The 16,152-nt window shown below is 44.4% G+C and overlaps 1 protein-coding gene across 1 annotated transcript; it reads left to right on the forward strand.

Moving 5' to 3' along the window:
- The first annotated feature begins 6,576 nt into the window (after positions 1-6,576).
- LOC110490274 (prosaposin receptor GPR37) lies at positions 6,577-15,947 on the forward strand. The gene is made up of 2 exons (XM_021563570.3): positions 6,577-8,544; positions 13,832-15,947. Exons 1-2 carry the CDS (start codon positions 7,435-7,437, stop codon positions 14,645-14,647), a joined length of 1,926 nt encoding a protein of 641 aa, XP_021419245.2. The 5' UTR covers positions 6,577-7,434; the 3' UTR covers positions 14,648-15,947.
- Positions 15,948-16,152: the final 205 nt, after the last annotated feature.

Raw genomic sequence — 16,152 nt, forward strand, 5'->3', positions numbered from 1 at the left:
GCTGGACTCTCAGTCCAGCCTCTCTCATGGTCAACTCGTGGTTGATCGCATGATCAACAAGTTTTGCCCTAATCTCATCAGAGATGGCTCTCCTTCCTTCTCTTCTTTGCACCCGTCCTCTACCTCTCCCTCCTACTCCTCTTGCTCTCTGTCCATTGTTGGCATCCATTGTTCAAAACAGGTCATCTGACCTTTGACCTATTTATAGGCCTATACTACAGTAAAGCAGTGATTGGTTAGTGATCAGTTAAGCTATTAGTGTTTGCACATGTGAGGAGTGTGTGTGTGACCTGGTGAATAAGTGTAGCATTTTGATTGGTTGTGTTTAGAAAAGGAAAGCAAGTCACTTCCTGTTCGATTTTTGTGTTTTAGGTAGATAATTGTGTGTAGTGTTTTGAAAAAAGTGTTTTATGCAATTGACAACTGAGTCAAACGCTGAGAAATAGCTTATGGTTTTGGATATTTGGTGTGTGGTTTTGCACTTTGAGTGAGAGGTTTCAAAAATCGTGTCACTTGAAAAGATTTTGTGTGTAAGCAGTTGGAAAAAACTGTAATACACGAGATTGTGTTGAAGCATAACAACTCCATCTCCCCGGAATGTTTATCTATTTAAAAATGGGTAACTACTGCAGCAGGACTATGCATGGGTAAATAATGAAGACTATAGTAAAAGTGTAAAGAGCTGTGTGCCTCTGGAGGCTGAGACCAATCAATTCTGATGGATTCATAATTCATTGGTACACGGTGCAAACACAGACACATGAAATCTTCATGGTCTTCCCATGTTCTTCCTCTCTCTCACTCTCTCTTGCTCTCTCTCTCTCTCACAATCCAATATCTTCATCATTAAGTTGTAGTTACAATGTGTGTGTGTGTGTGTGTGTGTGTGTGTGTGTGTGTGTGTGTGTGTGTGTGTGTGTGTGTGTGTGTGTGTGTGTGTGTGTGTGTGTGTGTGTGTGTGTGTGTGTGTGTGTGTGTGTGTGTGTGCGTGCGTGCAAGTAGTAGGGTGTATGTCTCCTGCCACACATTATCTCTCCTACCACACACACACACACATGCCAAGGTTACTGGGAGAGAGACTCTCCAAGGACTCTACATATGATAGACATGTTAATTGGATTTAAACCTGGCAGCTTCACTACCTGCTTAGTACAGTATAACTTCTCAAGGTCAGATAGAAGATGGAAAGTCTTGGAGTCATCTGTCTCTCTCTCCCTCTCCTGTCTCTGTCTCTCTCACTGTCTCTACCTCGCTCTGTCTCTACTTTCCTCCTTTCCTACCAACCCCCCTCCTCTCTCTCCTTCCAACCCCCCTCCTCTCTCTCTTTCCAATCCACCGCCCCTGTTTTTCCCTCCCTACATCAGTCCTGCTTATCTCCTCCTCAATCCAGCCTCCCCAGGTGGCTACAGTAGGACATGGCTCCAGTGTTCCAGTCTCCCACCTTGATCCTGAAGGTCAAAGATACAGTATGATGCTCTTTCCCCTGCCAGCTCCCACAGTGATGCCTCAGCTCTTGCATATGGTTCCTGTCACACACACGCACACATGCACACACACACGCTCACTCACACACACACACGCGCGCACACACATGTATTGCCAAGTCGACAGCAGTGAGTCTCCCTGGTTGTGATTTACGTCTTTATCGAGCTACAGTAAGAGGGCCATCAAGTGTGTGGTCTATAAACACAGTACTTAACACTAATGTGATCAGATACAGTAGCTGCCTAACTAATGGGAAAATTTAATTATCAGGGAGCGAGCCTATTGAGTCATTGATCTACTGGCCATTGGCTGTGCAGAAATGCTGAAGGTCAATTTGGTCAAATATAATCTAACCTTGAGTATTACAAATGATGACACAGTAGCTACCAAGATAACACATAACCTTCTTAGAACCATACGTTTCTTAGAGCTTGGTGAGAGTTTGTTTGCCCTATGGTCATTTTGCATCTTCCCACAAAGTTCTGGGAATGGTGCAGGATACCCAGCTAGCACATAACGTTCTGAGAACCATATGTTTCTCAGGTAGGAATTTCAGTACTTTAGCATAACGTTTCCTAGAAGTTTTCTCGTGGTTCTATTTAAATTAATGTTCTGAAATTGTTCAGAGAACGTTAAGAAATAACGTTGTTCTTTGTGAATTTTCTGCAGGTTTACTCGTGATTTTATTTAAAGTCACGTTCTCAAAACATTAAAAAGACTCAAAGACAAAAACCACAAGAATACATTCGTAACTTTCAATGAATGTTCTAAGAATGTTATTTAATAACATATACATTCCGTTCTCACTGGCAACCAAACTCTCTCTATCCCCTATCTTGTTAAGTGTGTTCAGGTCTATTGGCCACACCTGATCTTAATGATTACTTGTTTCCTTTGAAATGGGGTCTGTTTGAATAGAATAAAATGAACAGCTTTGTATCAGCTAACCTCTGCGGGATTGGTGTCCCGGTTGAGCTAACGTGCGCTAATGTGATTAGCATGATGCTGTAAGTAACAAGAACATTTCCCAGGACATTGACATGTGTTATATGGGCAGAAATCTTAAATTCTTGTTAATCTAACTGCACTGTCCAATTTACAGTAGCTATTACAGTGAAAAAATACCATGCTATTGTTTGAGGAGAGTGCACAACAACAAAAAACTTTTATCACCGTAACTGGTTTGATACATTCACCTCTGAAGGTAAATAATATACTTACTTTCAGTAATCTTGCTCCGATTAGTCATCCTGAGGGTCCCAGAGATCAAATAGAGCATAGTAAACCCCTGCTGTGTCTGGATCGCGAACAGAAGATCATAGGTTTGAATCTCACTGACGCCATGCCACAATAAAAAAATACATGTGTTTGCATGATTATTGCTTAAGTAAATTAGTGTCCATGTATCCCATCTGTGGTTGGAGTTCAAAACAGTTAACCTATGCTAGAGGTGTTATTAAACTCTTATTGAAACATGTTCTCAGAATGTTATTTAATAACCTATAATTTACCTTCTCAGAACACTAATCAAATCTTCCAGGTAAACATTCAGGGAACCATAGTAAAACGTTCTCAGAACCTCCCTGCAACCTAAAACTTAGTTCCCAGAACAGGCTAAATGTACACTTCTATTCTAAGAACAATTTAAATCATGATGTTTTACCAGTCAGGAAACGTATGGCTTCGTTCCCAGAACCAATGGGAAACAAAAAACTTACTTTTACCATAATTTCCAAGGAACCAAAGTGCAAGTTGGGTACTGTGTGGCCAGTTTTTTCCTCCAGTTGGTTTTCAGTGTGGTCTTAATATCCTCAATCCTTGAATAGTCTATTAGTTCATAAAATGATGATACAGTATCTAGCCTACTGTGTATATATTTATTTTATATTTTATTTTATTTAACCTTTATTTAACTAGGCAAGTCAGTTAAGAACAAATTATTCTTTACAATGACGGACTACCAAAAGGCAAAAGGCCTCCTGCGGGGATGGGGGCCTGGGATAAACATATATATATATAGAAAATATAGGACAAAACACACATCACAACAAGAGAGACAACACAACACTAAATAAAGAGAGACCTCAGACAACAACATAGCAAGGCAGCAACACATTACAACACAGCATGGTAGCAACACAACATAACAACAACATGGTAGCAACACAACATGGTAGCAGCACAAAACATGGTACAAATATTATTGGGCACAGACAACAGCACAAAGGACAAGAAGGTAGAAACAACAATACATCTCACAAGGCATCCACAACTGTCAGTAAGAGTGTCCATGATTGAGTGTGTGAATTAAGAGATTGAGATAAAACTGCCCAGTTTGAGTGTTTGTTGAAGCTCGCTCCAGTCGCTAGCTGCAGCGAACTGAAGAGAGGAGCAACCTGAGCGGAAACCAGATTGCATACCCGAGAGAATACAATAGATATCAATAATTCTAGTCAGTTGACTAGAAGTTTTTCCAACACTTTTGATAAACATGGCAAAATAGAACAGTTGATCTCCCCCTTCAAATAAAGGATGAACCGTGGCTGCCTTCCAAGCAGTGGGAACCTCCTCAGAAAGGTCAGAGACAGGTTAAAAAGGTTGGCGATAGGCTTAGCGATGATAGAGGCAGTGACCTTATTAAGAAGAAAGGGTCTAAACCATCTGACCCAGATGTTTTTTGAGGTCAAGTTTAAGGAGCTCCTTGCACCTCAGGCTCAGTGACTGCCTGCAGGGAGACACTTTGTTGCAGGGCTGGGGAAAAAGAAGGAGAAGCATCGGGGAGAGTCCCATTAGAAGGGGTGGGACATTTTTTTAATTCTCATTTTCTTTATGGGGGTGTGTGTTTGTTAACAATACCACTGAAAATATCAAAAAAAGAAGGTCCAAGCGTCTTCGACAGAGGGGCCAGTTCATGAAGGAAGGCTTGCTCATTAAAGTTTAGCGGGACAAATTCAGACTTAGTGTAAGGGGCCAGGAGAGAGCTTAGGGCAGGTAGGGTGCAGGCTGATGGAGGACGGAGGCACCAGCAACAGTCAACAAAGAGCCATTTTAAAGTTTAATGCTTAAAACCAGCAAATCAAATGGTTTGGGGACAGACTTGGGGGAGACAACCGAGCACTTAAGGTGATCCTTGGTAAAGATTGGCACTCCACCACCTTTGGAAGATCTGTCTTGCCGAAAAAGGTTAGAACCAGAAAGGTTAACATCAGTATTCAAAACACTCTTCCTTAACCAGGTCTCATTAATGACCAACACATCTGGATTGGAGCTGTGAACCCACACTTTCAATTGATCCATTTTAGGTAATAAGCTTCTAGTGTTAATGTGCAGAAAACCCAGGCTTTTACGAGAGCAGAAATCAGTTAAGCAGAGATCAGAGCACAAGTTAGAATTGGGGCTAGCAACAGTAGATGGGCAAGGGTGTACATGCACATTTCCAAATATCATCTACAGTAATACCATCAAGGCACGGCAGAGGACAAGGAGAGCTCTGCAGTGCTGATTTTTTACATCTGAATGTGCATCAGATGGCAACAAGATCATGTTGTACAGCAATTTCATCAGGTAAAATGGATACAAAGCCGGCGAGACGTGGTTAGAATAGGATGGGAGGCCAAAAGTCTGTGTAACCAGTAGAGAGTCAGAGTCCCGTGGGTGGGAACAAACATAATCTGTCCCACGGTTGGTTGAAGAAGGTATGTTGTCAACAAAGTATGCAGGTGTCATAAGAAAAAAAAAAAAGCAAAATATACAAGAAAATCATAAAATATATAACGACTTGGGGCTCGCCATTGTAAGTTCAGAGTCACTCTCCCCAACAGTGCACGAGTGCTGGATGCGAGGGAAAGCTCAGGAGAGGGGTGAGTGTGATGGGGGCACCTGTACCAGACAGGGGGAGACAGACCAGGGAAGACGATGAACAGATTACCAGGTGGAATCCAAGCAGCAATTCAGCAGACAACGGAAGTAGGTGTCACACCCACTTGGGAGAAGCTTTTATTTCTAGAGGCAAACTTCTTATAGAAAATGCAAGTGAATGATCTTTGAACAGCAGGAGGGGGCCTGTTCCGGGAATGTTTACTTTTTAGGTTGCAGGGAGGTTCTTAGAACGTTTCATTCTGGCTCCTTTAAAGTTTCCGAGAGGTTTTGAAAATGCTCTGAGAATGGAAATTATAGGTTATTTGGAGGTTTTTGAATAACTTTCTTAAAACCTTAACTGAATGTTTTAATAACACTGGTAGCTTAGGTTAACTTTTTTGATTTCCAAGACACATAGAAATGTATATCGTTAGGCATTAATCATGCAAACACATTTGGTTTTATTGTTACACGACATCTGTGAGATTTTAACCTATAAGCTTCTGTTGACTATCTATGGAATTAGTACACTGCGTCACCAAGATGGAGCTAGCATGCAATGTTTTTTACGCATACAAAGCTGTTCATTTTAGCCTATTCAAACAGACCCCATTTCAAAGAAAACACACACTCATTATGATCAGGCATGGCCTATTAGTGGGCTCGGCCAACACACTTGGACACACTTAACAAGATAGCTTTGTTGATGCTGAGAACGGAATGCATATGTTTTTAAATAACATTCTTAGAGCGTTCTCTGAACATTACTAAAGTGTTCTTAACATTTAAGAACGGAATGTATGCTTTTTAAATAACATTCTTAGAACGTTCTCTGAACGTTACTAAGGATTTCTTGTGTTTTTTTAATGAAAAGTTATCTTAAAGATCTTGGGAACAATTTGACTTTAAATAAAAACCATTTGAATATCTGTATGAAACGTTATGGTGAAGTACTGAAATGTAGACAGAAGAACGTTGTTTCTTGAGGTTCTTGGAGCAATTTGAGAACATTCCAGTTGGAGAACGTTCCTAGAACATTATCATGTTAACGTTATGAAATATCAAGAAAATCTATTTATTTTTTTGTCAAGTTCCTTAAATGTACTGAGAATGTTCCAAAGCCAAGCAACTATTCGACACCATTCCCAGAAAGGTTGTATGCAAAACAACCATAGGACAACCACGCTCTCACCAAGCTCTAAGAAACATATGGTTGTCGAACTTTATGTGCTAGCTGGGATGTGTAAACATACCCTGTAGGCTACTGCAGATGTTTTGCACAATAACTGATATCGAACAAACAGACATCAGAATAGTTTCAACCCAAAATATTATGTTAAACCATGGAGAAAGAGGTGGTACGCCGATATTGCTATGGTAATTATGATGATAATATATTAATCGAGTGCGCGTCATCGGGCGTGGTTGGCTGCCAGCGGCGGTAGTCAGGAGGCAGGATCTGGTGGATGCGGATTGACAGATCAGGGTTAGCCGCCAGGGGAGTCCATTTTCCTTCACAGTCCTCCCCGAGACACCCAGCTCACGGAGCGGACAGAGAGAACGAGCCAGAGCCGCGCCTCTCTTCTCTCTCAGCTCGCAGCTGTGTAACAAACACACAGCAGCACACAGCAGCAGCGCCGCACAGTCTGCGAGACTCTCAGCCCGACCCAACCACAGCCAGTGCAGCCTGTTCGGCTCACAAGGGAAAGTCCGGTGATCTGCTGTTTATGGAGATGAGATGCATGTGACCATGTTGTCGCTGTAATATGAGTTTGCTAGCGGCATGTGGTGCCATGAGAACCTTGCAGGGAAATCTAGTTCGGTAAGGCAAGGCGCTTTCTACTTGACCAAATACATCTCACAGAAGGTGGCGGCTGGCTTGCACAGAACAACAGCAAGGCGGAGACCAAACCCAGTGCGCTGAATGTAGATATGAGCTAAAAGTTTACCAACATTAAAATATGTTTGGGATCTACATTGAGCGTTTAAGTTTAGTGTGATTCTTGTCATTATGGGTGTAGACTGAACGGGAGCGTATTCTCTTCACCGAGATAACGATGGCTTTCTGAGGAGGATATCTCTATCTGCGCTATGATCTGGACCATGCGGACTCTGATGCTGAGGACGCTGTGTGTGTTGTTGGGGAATGCACATATCTTGTCTCTCAGAAATAATGGCTACATGCGAACAAGAGAAACAGCGTTGGGTTATTATGGGTTTAACGCCACAGCAACACACAGGACCGCTCACACAGCCATCGGAAAAGGTCCCGAAAACACAGTTTACAACAGCACTCGCTCTGGGGGACACGCTACAGGTACGTCCTACTCCAAACAGAATATTCAAACGTGGATGGAAAAGATTCATTCTACTAATGTGAGAAGGACGCGCGTAATTACGGATGAAACAAAACATAGGCATGTCGGATTAAAACAACACCAGTCCAACAGAACACTAACGCTGGGGGATTACTCTGCCACCCCACACAGGGACATGGTACGCCGCCACAAGAGGAGAAAGTTGAATAGGGAGATTGGCGCAGCCGCTGCCATGGGTACGGCAGGTGGATACAATATCACTAAGTCTCCAGCAATGGGCCAGCAGCGCGGGGGACAACTGGACAGCGACAGACGCAAGAGAGGCACAAAAGACGAGCAGAAGAAGGCGTTTAAGAGGGAGAGGGGGAGAAAAGTGAACAAAAGCTCAATGGCTTTATCTCAGGCACACAGCGCAGTGGGCGGGCTGGACCCCCCTCTCTCTCCATGGGAACCAATACCCAAGCCCCTAGCTCTCACCTCTACCGACCTACCCCTCGACTTCTTCACCAGGAAGAACGAGATGTTTACTTACCGGGAGGAAAACCCGTGGGATGCCACTCCAATGACACCTCCCAACACGGCAGATTTTGGAAGTGAAATCAAAAACCCATTTTACCCAGTGACAAGTGAAACCTTTGGAGCTTATGCTATCATGGGCGTTTCTGCCATAATTTTCCTCGCTGGGATAGCAGGGAACATAGCCATACTGTGCATCGTATGTCAGAACTACTATATGAAGAGCATCTCCAACTCTCTCATAGCTAACCTGGCCATCTGGGATTTTGTAGTCGTCTTCTTTTGCCTGCCCCTTGTCATTTTCCACGAATTGACTAAGTCCTGGCTACTGGGAGATTTCACCTGTAAAATCGTGCCATATTTAGAGGTATTCTATTATGTTCTATTCTATTTGAATATATTGTACTACAGATTGTCTCCTATATTGGTGGCTGATGGGGCATCTGCACATTTCTCTTTGCATAGGCACAATTTGAAGTAGAATTGCATTGTCTAGTACACATTTATAATACAGTATTGTCACATTCAGAACAAGTTGTGATAGAAAAGTCTATCACAAAGAACATGACACTAATCCATTTCCCCCTAACAGGGGACTAGCCATCTTCGGCATAATAATAAACAAGATGAGTTCCCACCAAACTCAGATGTCACCTCAACTCATTGTGACACCCAGTGTGACACTGCTACATACACCTGCTGGCTGCTGGATGGAAGTGGCATCCCTACCTCCACCCTCACCTCATGACACCCACACACTTAATCCTTCCCTCTATCTCTCCCTCATTTTCTCCCACTTCTGTGTGTCTCTCGCTCTCTCTCTCTATTTCTCTCTCTCTCTCTGTGTGCAGTCATGCCTTTACTTTGTGACTTTGGGTTAAAACCCGTTTGTTATTCCCAGAACTCCTAATCTTATTGAACAGTGTAGTGGTGAAACTGGTGAATGGTATTGGGTTTCTGCTGCAGAGAAACATGACTTCTAAGTAGAGCACTAGGTGTGCAGTGAGGAGCGCTTGAAGAAGGTGTCAGTAGACCGTGTGTGGAGGGGGGGGGGGTTGGTTTCCTTGCATGTGGGTGAGTGCGTGCAGGCACGTTTGTGAATTTTAAACATGCATGCCCATGAGTCCCTGCGTGCGTCAGTGCATGCATGTGTGTCGTCCGGCCATGCGTGTGCATGTGTGTGTCCATGCGTGTCCTCAGCCCAGTGCAGTGCTGAGTTGACCCACTGTGACTGTATGTGGATTAAGTGGGGAGTAAAGTCACTCCGCAGGCAGGATGTGGGAGAGAACACTCCACTGGGAGGAGAGGAAGCCTCGGGCTGCATTGCCCACTGACTCAGGACACACACACCCACACACAGATGTGTATGCAGACACAATCAGACAGACTCACAGACGAAGACACACGTACGCATGTACATGACCACACAGCTAACATGGTGACGATAATGCATTAGATACAGACAGCTAGGAGAGGAGGAGAGATGCTACAGTTTTCCACTGAGACATGGACAGTCCCTTTGACACTGATGGGAGGATCTCTCTGTGGTGTGTGTATGTGTGCGCGTGGCTTCTGTGGCCTGCTCATGTGGTATGTGTATGTAATCAAGTCTCCAGTGATGTGCAGAGCTCTAACATGCTGACCACACCACTAGCATTGCACCCACACTGCTCCCAAGCGCTAACTAGCGTCTGTGTTGCAAAGCGCTAATTAGCGTCTGTGTTGCAAAGCGCTAACTAGCGTCTGTGTTGCAAAGCGCTAACTACCGTCTGTGTTGCAAAGCGCTAACTAGCGTCTGTGTTGCAAAGCGCTAACTAACGTCTGTGTTGCAAAACGCTAAAATAGAAGTCAGATTTGTGGCACTGAACGCGGTGCAAGTCCTGCCTCCCCCATCTCCTCATTGGTTTATAGAAACATATACCCACGTGCCATCTCCTCATTGATTATACACACATGGGTGATTGAAAGATGAACTGAGGTCAGTCAGTCAGTTATGGTAATAAACCTTATTATGAAAGTTAGATGCCAATCGCCATATAAAGTCCAAAGAAGAAAAAGCCGGGAAGGAGGAGAGATGATTAGAAACAATTCGGTTGACCGTTTTATGTGTATTCATTGTCGGAGTAGAGGACCTTGTGCATTTCAGCTAGCTAAATTGCCATAAATGTTTAATGCTTTTTCGACCTTTCCCCAAGTTGATATAATTGGTTCAGAGTGCTGTTATATGAATCACGTCCCTGGCTAATGTCTGCAGGGTAGCCTATATCAACAGCCAGTAGTGAATAGTAAAGATAATGCTTCTATAAGTTCAGTGTGAACAGTGAGGCTCAGATAGGCATAGAGGGGTTCTCTCCAGCAGCTTTGTCCACTCTCAGACAGAGAGAGACTGGGAGGCTGAGGTGCTGCTGTATGCAGTGAGATAAACTCATCCCAGTCTGCTGCAGGGAATTGGGAAACTGGGAGCCATTCAGGTCAGAGGTGGACGACTGCATTGTGCGGGGACTGGTGTTAATAGCTAGACATTCATCACCCTGTCACCCATGTATGTGGGCGCCCACTTGCACAGGCTCAATCACACACACATAGGCTCAATCTCTCTCATTTATGGACACACATGCACAGAATCTCAAACACACACTAAATCTCACACACACCTAGTCTCTCTCTCACTCTCACACTCTCTCACTCACACTCTCACTCTCACTCACTCACTCACTCACACACACACGCAGAAACTCTCTCTCACACACACATGGTAGCAGGGCGTACTGATATTCCAGATGGGTGGGATGGCCTGCGCTCCACTGATATTTACCCACAGTGATCCTCTCTGCACGTGCTCACCGTGGTTAGGGGAAGGACGCTCACACACACATACACACACTCCCACATATACACTCCATCCAACAGCACATTATCTGTCCCTCTATTACTCATTACTCATGCGGTCTGATGGACACATACATAATAGTTCATTGGAAAATATGTTAATGATTCAGTGTATATAATTAATATTTGTAAATAATGGATGATGGGTGATATTTATCCCATTCAGGCTATTTGTTAGCTAGTGGATGAGTAGATGCTTAGTTTGCTGGGAGATAGGCCACATAGATAGATAGCAACATCACAACCCAGAGAGAATCAAACAAAATGATTATAGAAGCAGAAATGAAATATTGACTTATTTATAACTGCGTGAATCATGTGTATGCACAGCCAGTGTAGAACAAAATTGGAAAAGAATAGAACTGTAATGTCCACTTGGTAATAGACATTTACCATGAGCTTCATCTCAACAGTAACCTAGGATAACCGTATCACACACAGAGCTAAAACAGTGAACATTGAATCAGTGTTACAGTTCAGAGGCTACGTCATGGAGTCATAAGAGTGCTCAGGTCCATATTTATAAGAGTGCTCAGGTCCATATTTAGCCCTGTCTGCCAGCTTGTCTCTGTGATGATCCATTCCCTGACTGTACAGAGAGACTGATGATCCCCGTGGCAGAGTGGCAGCCGGGGGCCTAGGCTTCTCCTGTTGGAGTTATGGTCTGGGGAAGGGGGGAGAGAGGGAGGGTCAGACGCAGTCAGCCTGTAACAGACCTGAACTGTAATAGCTTTTGTCTTCAGCTTATTAATGCGTGTGTGTGTTTCTGTGTCTGTATATATATGTGTGTGTGTGTTTCTGTGTCTGTATATATATATGTGTGTGTGTGTGTGTGTGTGTGTGTGTGTGTGTGTGTGTGTGTGTGTGTGTGTGTGTGTGTGTGTGTGTGTGTGTGTGTGTGTGTGTGTGTGTGTGTGTGTGCATTTGTGAGTATTGCACCATTTATTAATAGATAAGAGTCATTACCATGACAGCCGCTCAGGATCCAAAATGGCCGCCCGCCGTGGGGCCCCCAGCCACTCGGTCGCCATTAAACTCCAATTATTAACATGGGTTTTGAAGGCTGCTGCTCAGAGGAGCTTAATGAGGGAATTCGTGGGCCATTATTAAACCAGCAACAGGGGAAACTTCTCTATTACCTGCTGTACAGTATAAGTAACTGAGACAGACAATGGTGCTGTACAGACTGTGAGCATGGCCACAGACATGGCAGACAGGTCTGCCAAATTGGCCTGTTAATCTTTATAAAGATGTCAGGCTGTGGTATGAATAATTAGGCTAGCGATAGGAATAATCACACATACACACAAACACACACACACACACAGCTTTCAGTTAGTCAACGTTAGCTCCACACTAGCTCCAGCACCATGGTCATTGGCCCATATCTTTGATCTACATATCTGTACAAAACTGGGCATGTCCTATTCTGCCCCCCCCCCCCCCCCCCTCTCTCTCTCCTGCTCTGTGAGATCTGACCAAAGAATTCACCTGGTCTGTGTGACAGTGTTTAGTTTGACTTGTCTCCAGCCCAGTGTTCAGGCTATGAAATATTCACCATGTTGGCACCTGTATGAGTGTACAAAGCAGAGTAGGGCTCGAAGGCAGTAACCTGGCACACAGACGCGATGGTGCATGGTTGTCCAGGAAGCAGGAAGCCCTCTCAGGCTGTAATTAAAGCAACCAATCACACACAGCAGCACAGGCTGAAGGTCATCATTAGTCACCATGGTTGTTTTCAAGATATAAACCAAGTTTTTGGTTGAATCAATGTTTCACCAACTCATTTTTTTTTTGCCAGTTTTACTGTTTTAGTATTAACAGGGAAAAATAATGTTATACTCCTTGAAGTGTACAGGAGTATATACCAGGTGCAAGGTATCAAAATGTCTCATAAAAGGATTAGGAATACCTACACACTGTCACATCTCTTTGAAGTCTACCGGAGCATGCTGTACAATAGCATGCAGGTATTTACTTTCCTTTCATAAGTCTCTCTAATGGCTGACCCAGTGTTGTTCTCTTTTGGCTCTAATTCATTAGAACAGTAGCAGCTTTGGCAGAGATCCATTGTTCATGTGTGGTTCTCCTCTCTATCTCGATCTCTGCAGGATGTTACTGTTTAGAAGGCTGTGGCCTCCCAGGGACGTCTGGGAAACACTAGTCTAATTAACAGATAGAGAGGGAGTGGGGAAGGAGAGAGAGAGGGGAGGGAGAACATGAGAGAGAGTAGAGAGAGAGCGATGAGAGAAGGAGAGTGAGGTAACGAGAAGAGGGAGTGGGTGAGAGAGAGAAACCTCCACAGCTTTACTGTTTATGTAGTAAACTGCAGCAGCAGTAATCACAGAGCAGGACCATACAGACTATAGCAGCTGGGTCTGGGTCTGGCTACAGTTAGTTTTCCCTGTAGTAACTACAGTCAAAGTGATTCCAGATGGAGAGGGATACGTTCCAGGTTCCTTGCTGTGCCTCAGTCTTTCAGACACCAACCAAGGCATAGCAGAGACTTGGTTCTGAATGAATTGTTTTCTAAGCTTTGAAAGGCTTACAATTTGGCATATTTTTTCGGTTTAATGCGTTCTTTCAGTTCAAGGAGGAGACTCAGTACAATCCTCTGTCAGATTTCTATGAATTGTGTTGTCATCATTGTGAAAGTAAAATGAGAAAGGACTATTTGGTGTACACTGTCAGATGAGTCAACATTCTGATGAACCATTTATCTTTGTGATAAACCATTAACCAATTCTCCCTGTATTTGTCCCCAGGTGGCATCTCTAGGTGTGACCACGTTCACCCTGTGTGCTCTGTGCATTGACCGGTTCCGCGCAGCCACCAATGTCCAGATGTATTACGAGATGATCGAGAACTGCACCTCCACTACAGCCAAGCTCGCCGTCATCTGGATCGGAGCTCTCCTATTGGCTCTCCCTGAGCTCCTGATCCGCCAGCTGGTCACCGAGGACCCCGCCCTACCAGATGACCTCCCAACGGAGCGCTGTGTGGTGCGCATCTCGACATCGCTCCCAGATACACTCTACATCCTGGGTCTAACCTACGAGGGCGCGCGGCTCTGGTGGTGCTTCGGCTGTTACTTCTGCCTCCCTACGCTCTTCACCATCGGCTGTTCCCTCGTCACCGCCCGCAAGATCCGCCGCGCCGAGCAGGCCTGCGTCCGCGGCAACAAGAAGCAGATACGCCTAGAAAGCCAGATGAACTGTACCGTCGTGGCGCTCGCCATCGTCTACGGCGCCTGCGTGGTCCCGGAGAACATCTGTAACATCGTGTCGGCATACATGGCGGCGGGCGTGCCGGAGCGGACCATGGCAGTCTTACACCTCCTGTCACAGCTGTTGTTGTTCTGCCGGGCGGCAGTGACGCCTGTGTTGCTCCTGTTATTATGTCGTCCGCTAGGCAGAGCCTTCCTGGACTGTTGTTGTTGCTGCTGCTGTAACCATGCCCACTCCTCAGGCACGGCTAGTGATGATAATGAGCATGAGTGTACCACAGAGCTGGAGCTGTCGCCCTTCAGCACCATACGCAGAGAGCTCAGCAACTACACTCCCGCAGGGTCCAACTGTTAAAACCACACAACTACTGTTAAAGGTCCAGTGCAGTCAAAAACATGATTTTTCAGTGTTTTATATTCAGTGTATATTTCCACACTATGAGGTTGATATAATACTGTGAAATTGTGAAAATGATGATAATGCCCCTTTAGTATAAGATCCGTTTGAGAAGACCGCCTGAAATTCATCCTGTTTTGGTGGGATGGAGTTTTGGCCTGCCCGGTGACACCAGCAGGTGGTAAATTAGTTAGACCAATTAGAAAGAGAGTTACAAACGTCTCTGTCAAAAACGGCAAGTTTTCAGTCTTTCCCCTCCCCACTCAGACCATTAACCAGACAAGCTGAGCTAAATTCTTGCTGGAGAAATTGCTATTTTTTAAGAAGCTGTTTTTCATTTTTGACAAGTTACTTAATTATTACCCAAAAAATGATATGATGTTGAGATAAAAATGGCTGCATTGGAACTTTAATGACTACACAGCTACTCACCTGCAGGACTATACAAACATACTAGTACACAGAACTGTACAACTTCACACCTGCAGAGTCAAACTGCTAAGACTGCACACCTTTGCAACTACAGAACTATACAACATTTCACAAGCAGAATCAAACTGCTTGGATTACATACCTGTACACCAACGGTACAAAACTACAACACAGTTAGCTACACAACTGACAAACTGGGTGCTAGGGCCACACAACTTCTGTACAGCATACTATTACACAACTACTGTATATAACTACACACTAGCAGGGGAAAAGTGTCAGGACTACACACTATACATCCGCAGGGAGCAAGTAACATCTGAACAGCCACACTGCCGAGACAACTGCACTACAACTCCCAATACACATACTGTGCTCCAACCCAGTACACAAACCCAGTGTTCTGAACTGGGCCCAGACATGAATGGACAAAGCCAGACACTCGAGACCAGACTACGCTGGACTGTGTTGAGCTGAAATGGACTCAGTGGAGTGGACTAGGCGTGGCTGGGCTGGAGTGGACTCCGAATAGTTGACTGGAGTGGACTGGGCTAGAACGGACATAGTCACGTCACCCCTCACTCAAACTCTGCACTCACGATTCAGTTCACACACACGCCTTACTCGCACACTGGACTGTACATACTGTATACTACACACTCTATCACTCTAGTGAAGGAAAGCTATATAGGGAAGGAATGAAGGAAGCGTATAGAGGAGGAATACAGGGACATTACAAGCATATTGTGATTGTTTTCTTTTAATGCACATTAATATTACTGTAATCGTCGTGGTTGATTTCTGCATACAACTCTGCACTGCCAAACACCTTTCCTCGCTTTCACACTCTGTCGTGCCCTCCTGTTAGTGTCAGAGTCAGGGCCTCTCTGTCTCTGTGTCTTTTCTGACAGTAACTTGTTCTAAATGGCCGAGTGTACAGTGTTGTGATTCAAACTCTTGATGAAGTCGGTGCTTCTTGTCGACTTGTTTAATTGAACTTTGTGAGTATCTTGTTCACTCTGTCTGTATTT

This window comes from Oncorhynchus mykiss, chromosome 15 (assembly GCF_057628025.1).
Source record: "Oncorhynchus mykiss isolate SJ-2025 chromosome 15, ASM5762802v1, whole genome shotgun sequence".
Taxonomy (NCBI): Eukaryota; Metazoa; Chordata; class Actinopteri; order Salmoniformes; family Salmonidae; genus Oncorhynchus; species Oncorhynchus mykiss.

What these genes read in the sequence shown, in the direction of transcription:
- LOC110490274 (XM_021563570.3), top strand. Translation starts at nt 7,435, where the DNA reads ATGATCTGGACCATGCGGACTCTGATGCTGAGGACGCTGTGTGTGTTG. An exon ending in AAATCGTGCCATATTTAGAG is followed by an intron (nt 8,545 to 13,831) that starts GTATTCTATTAT and finishes ATTTGTCCCCAG; the next exon opens with GTGGCATCTCTAGGTGTGAC.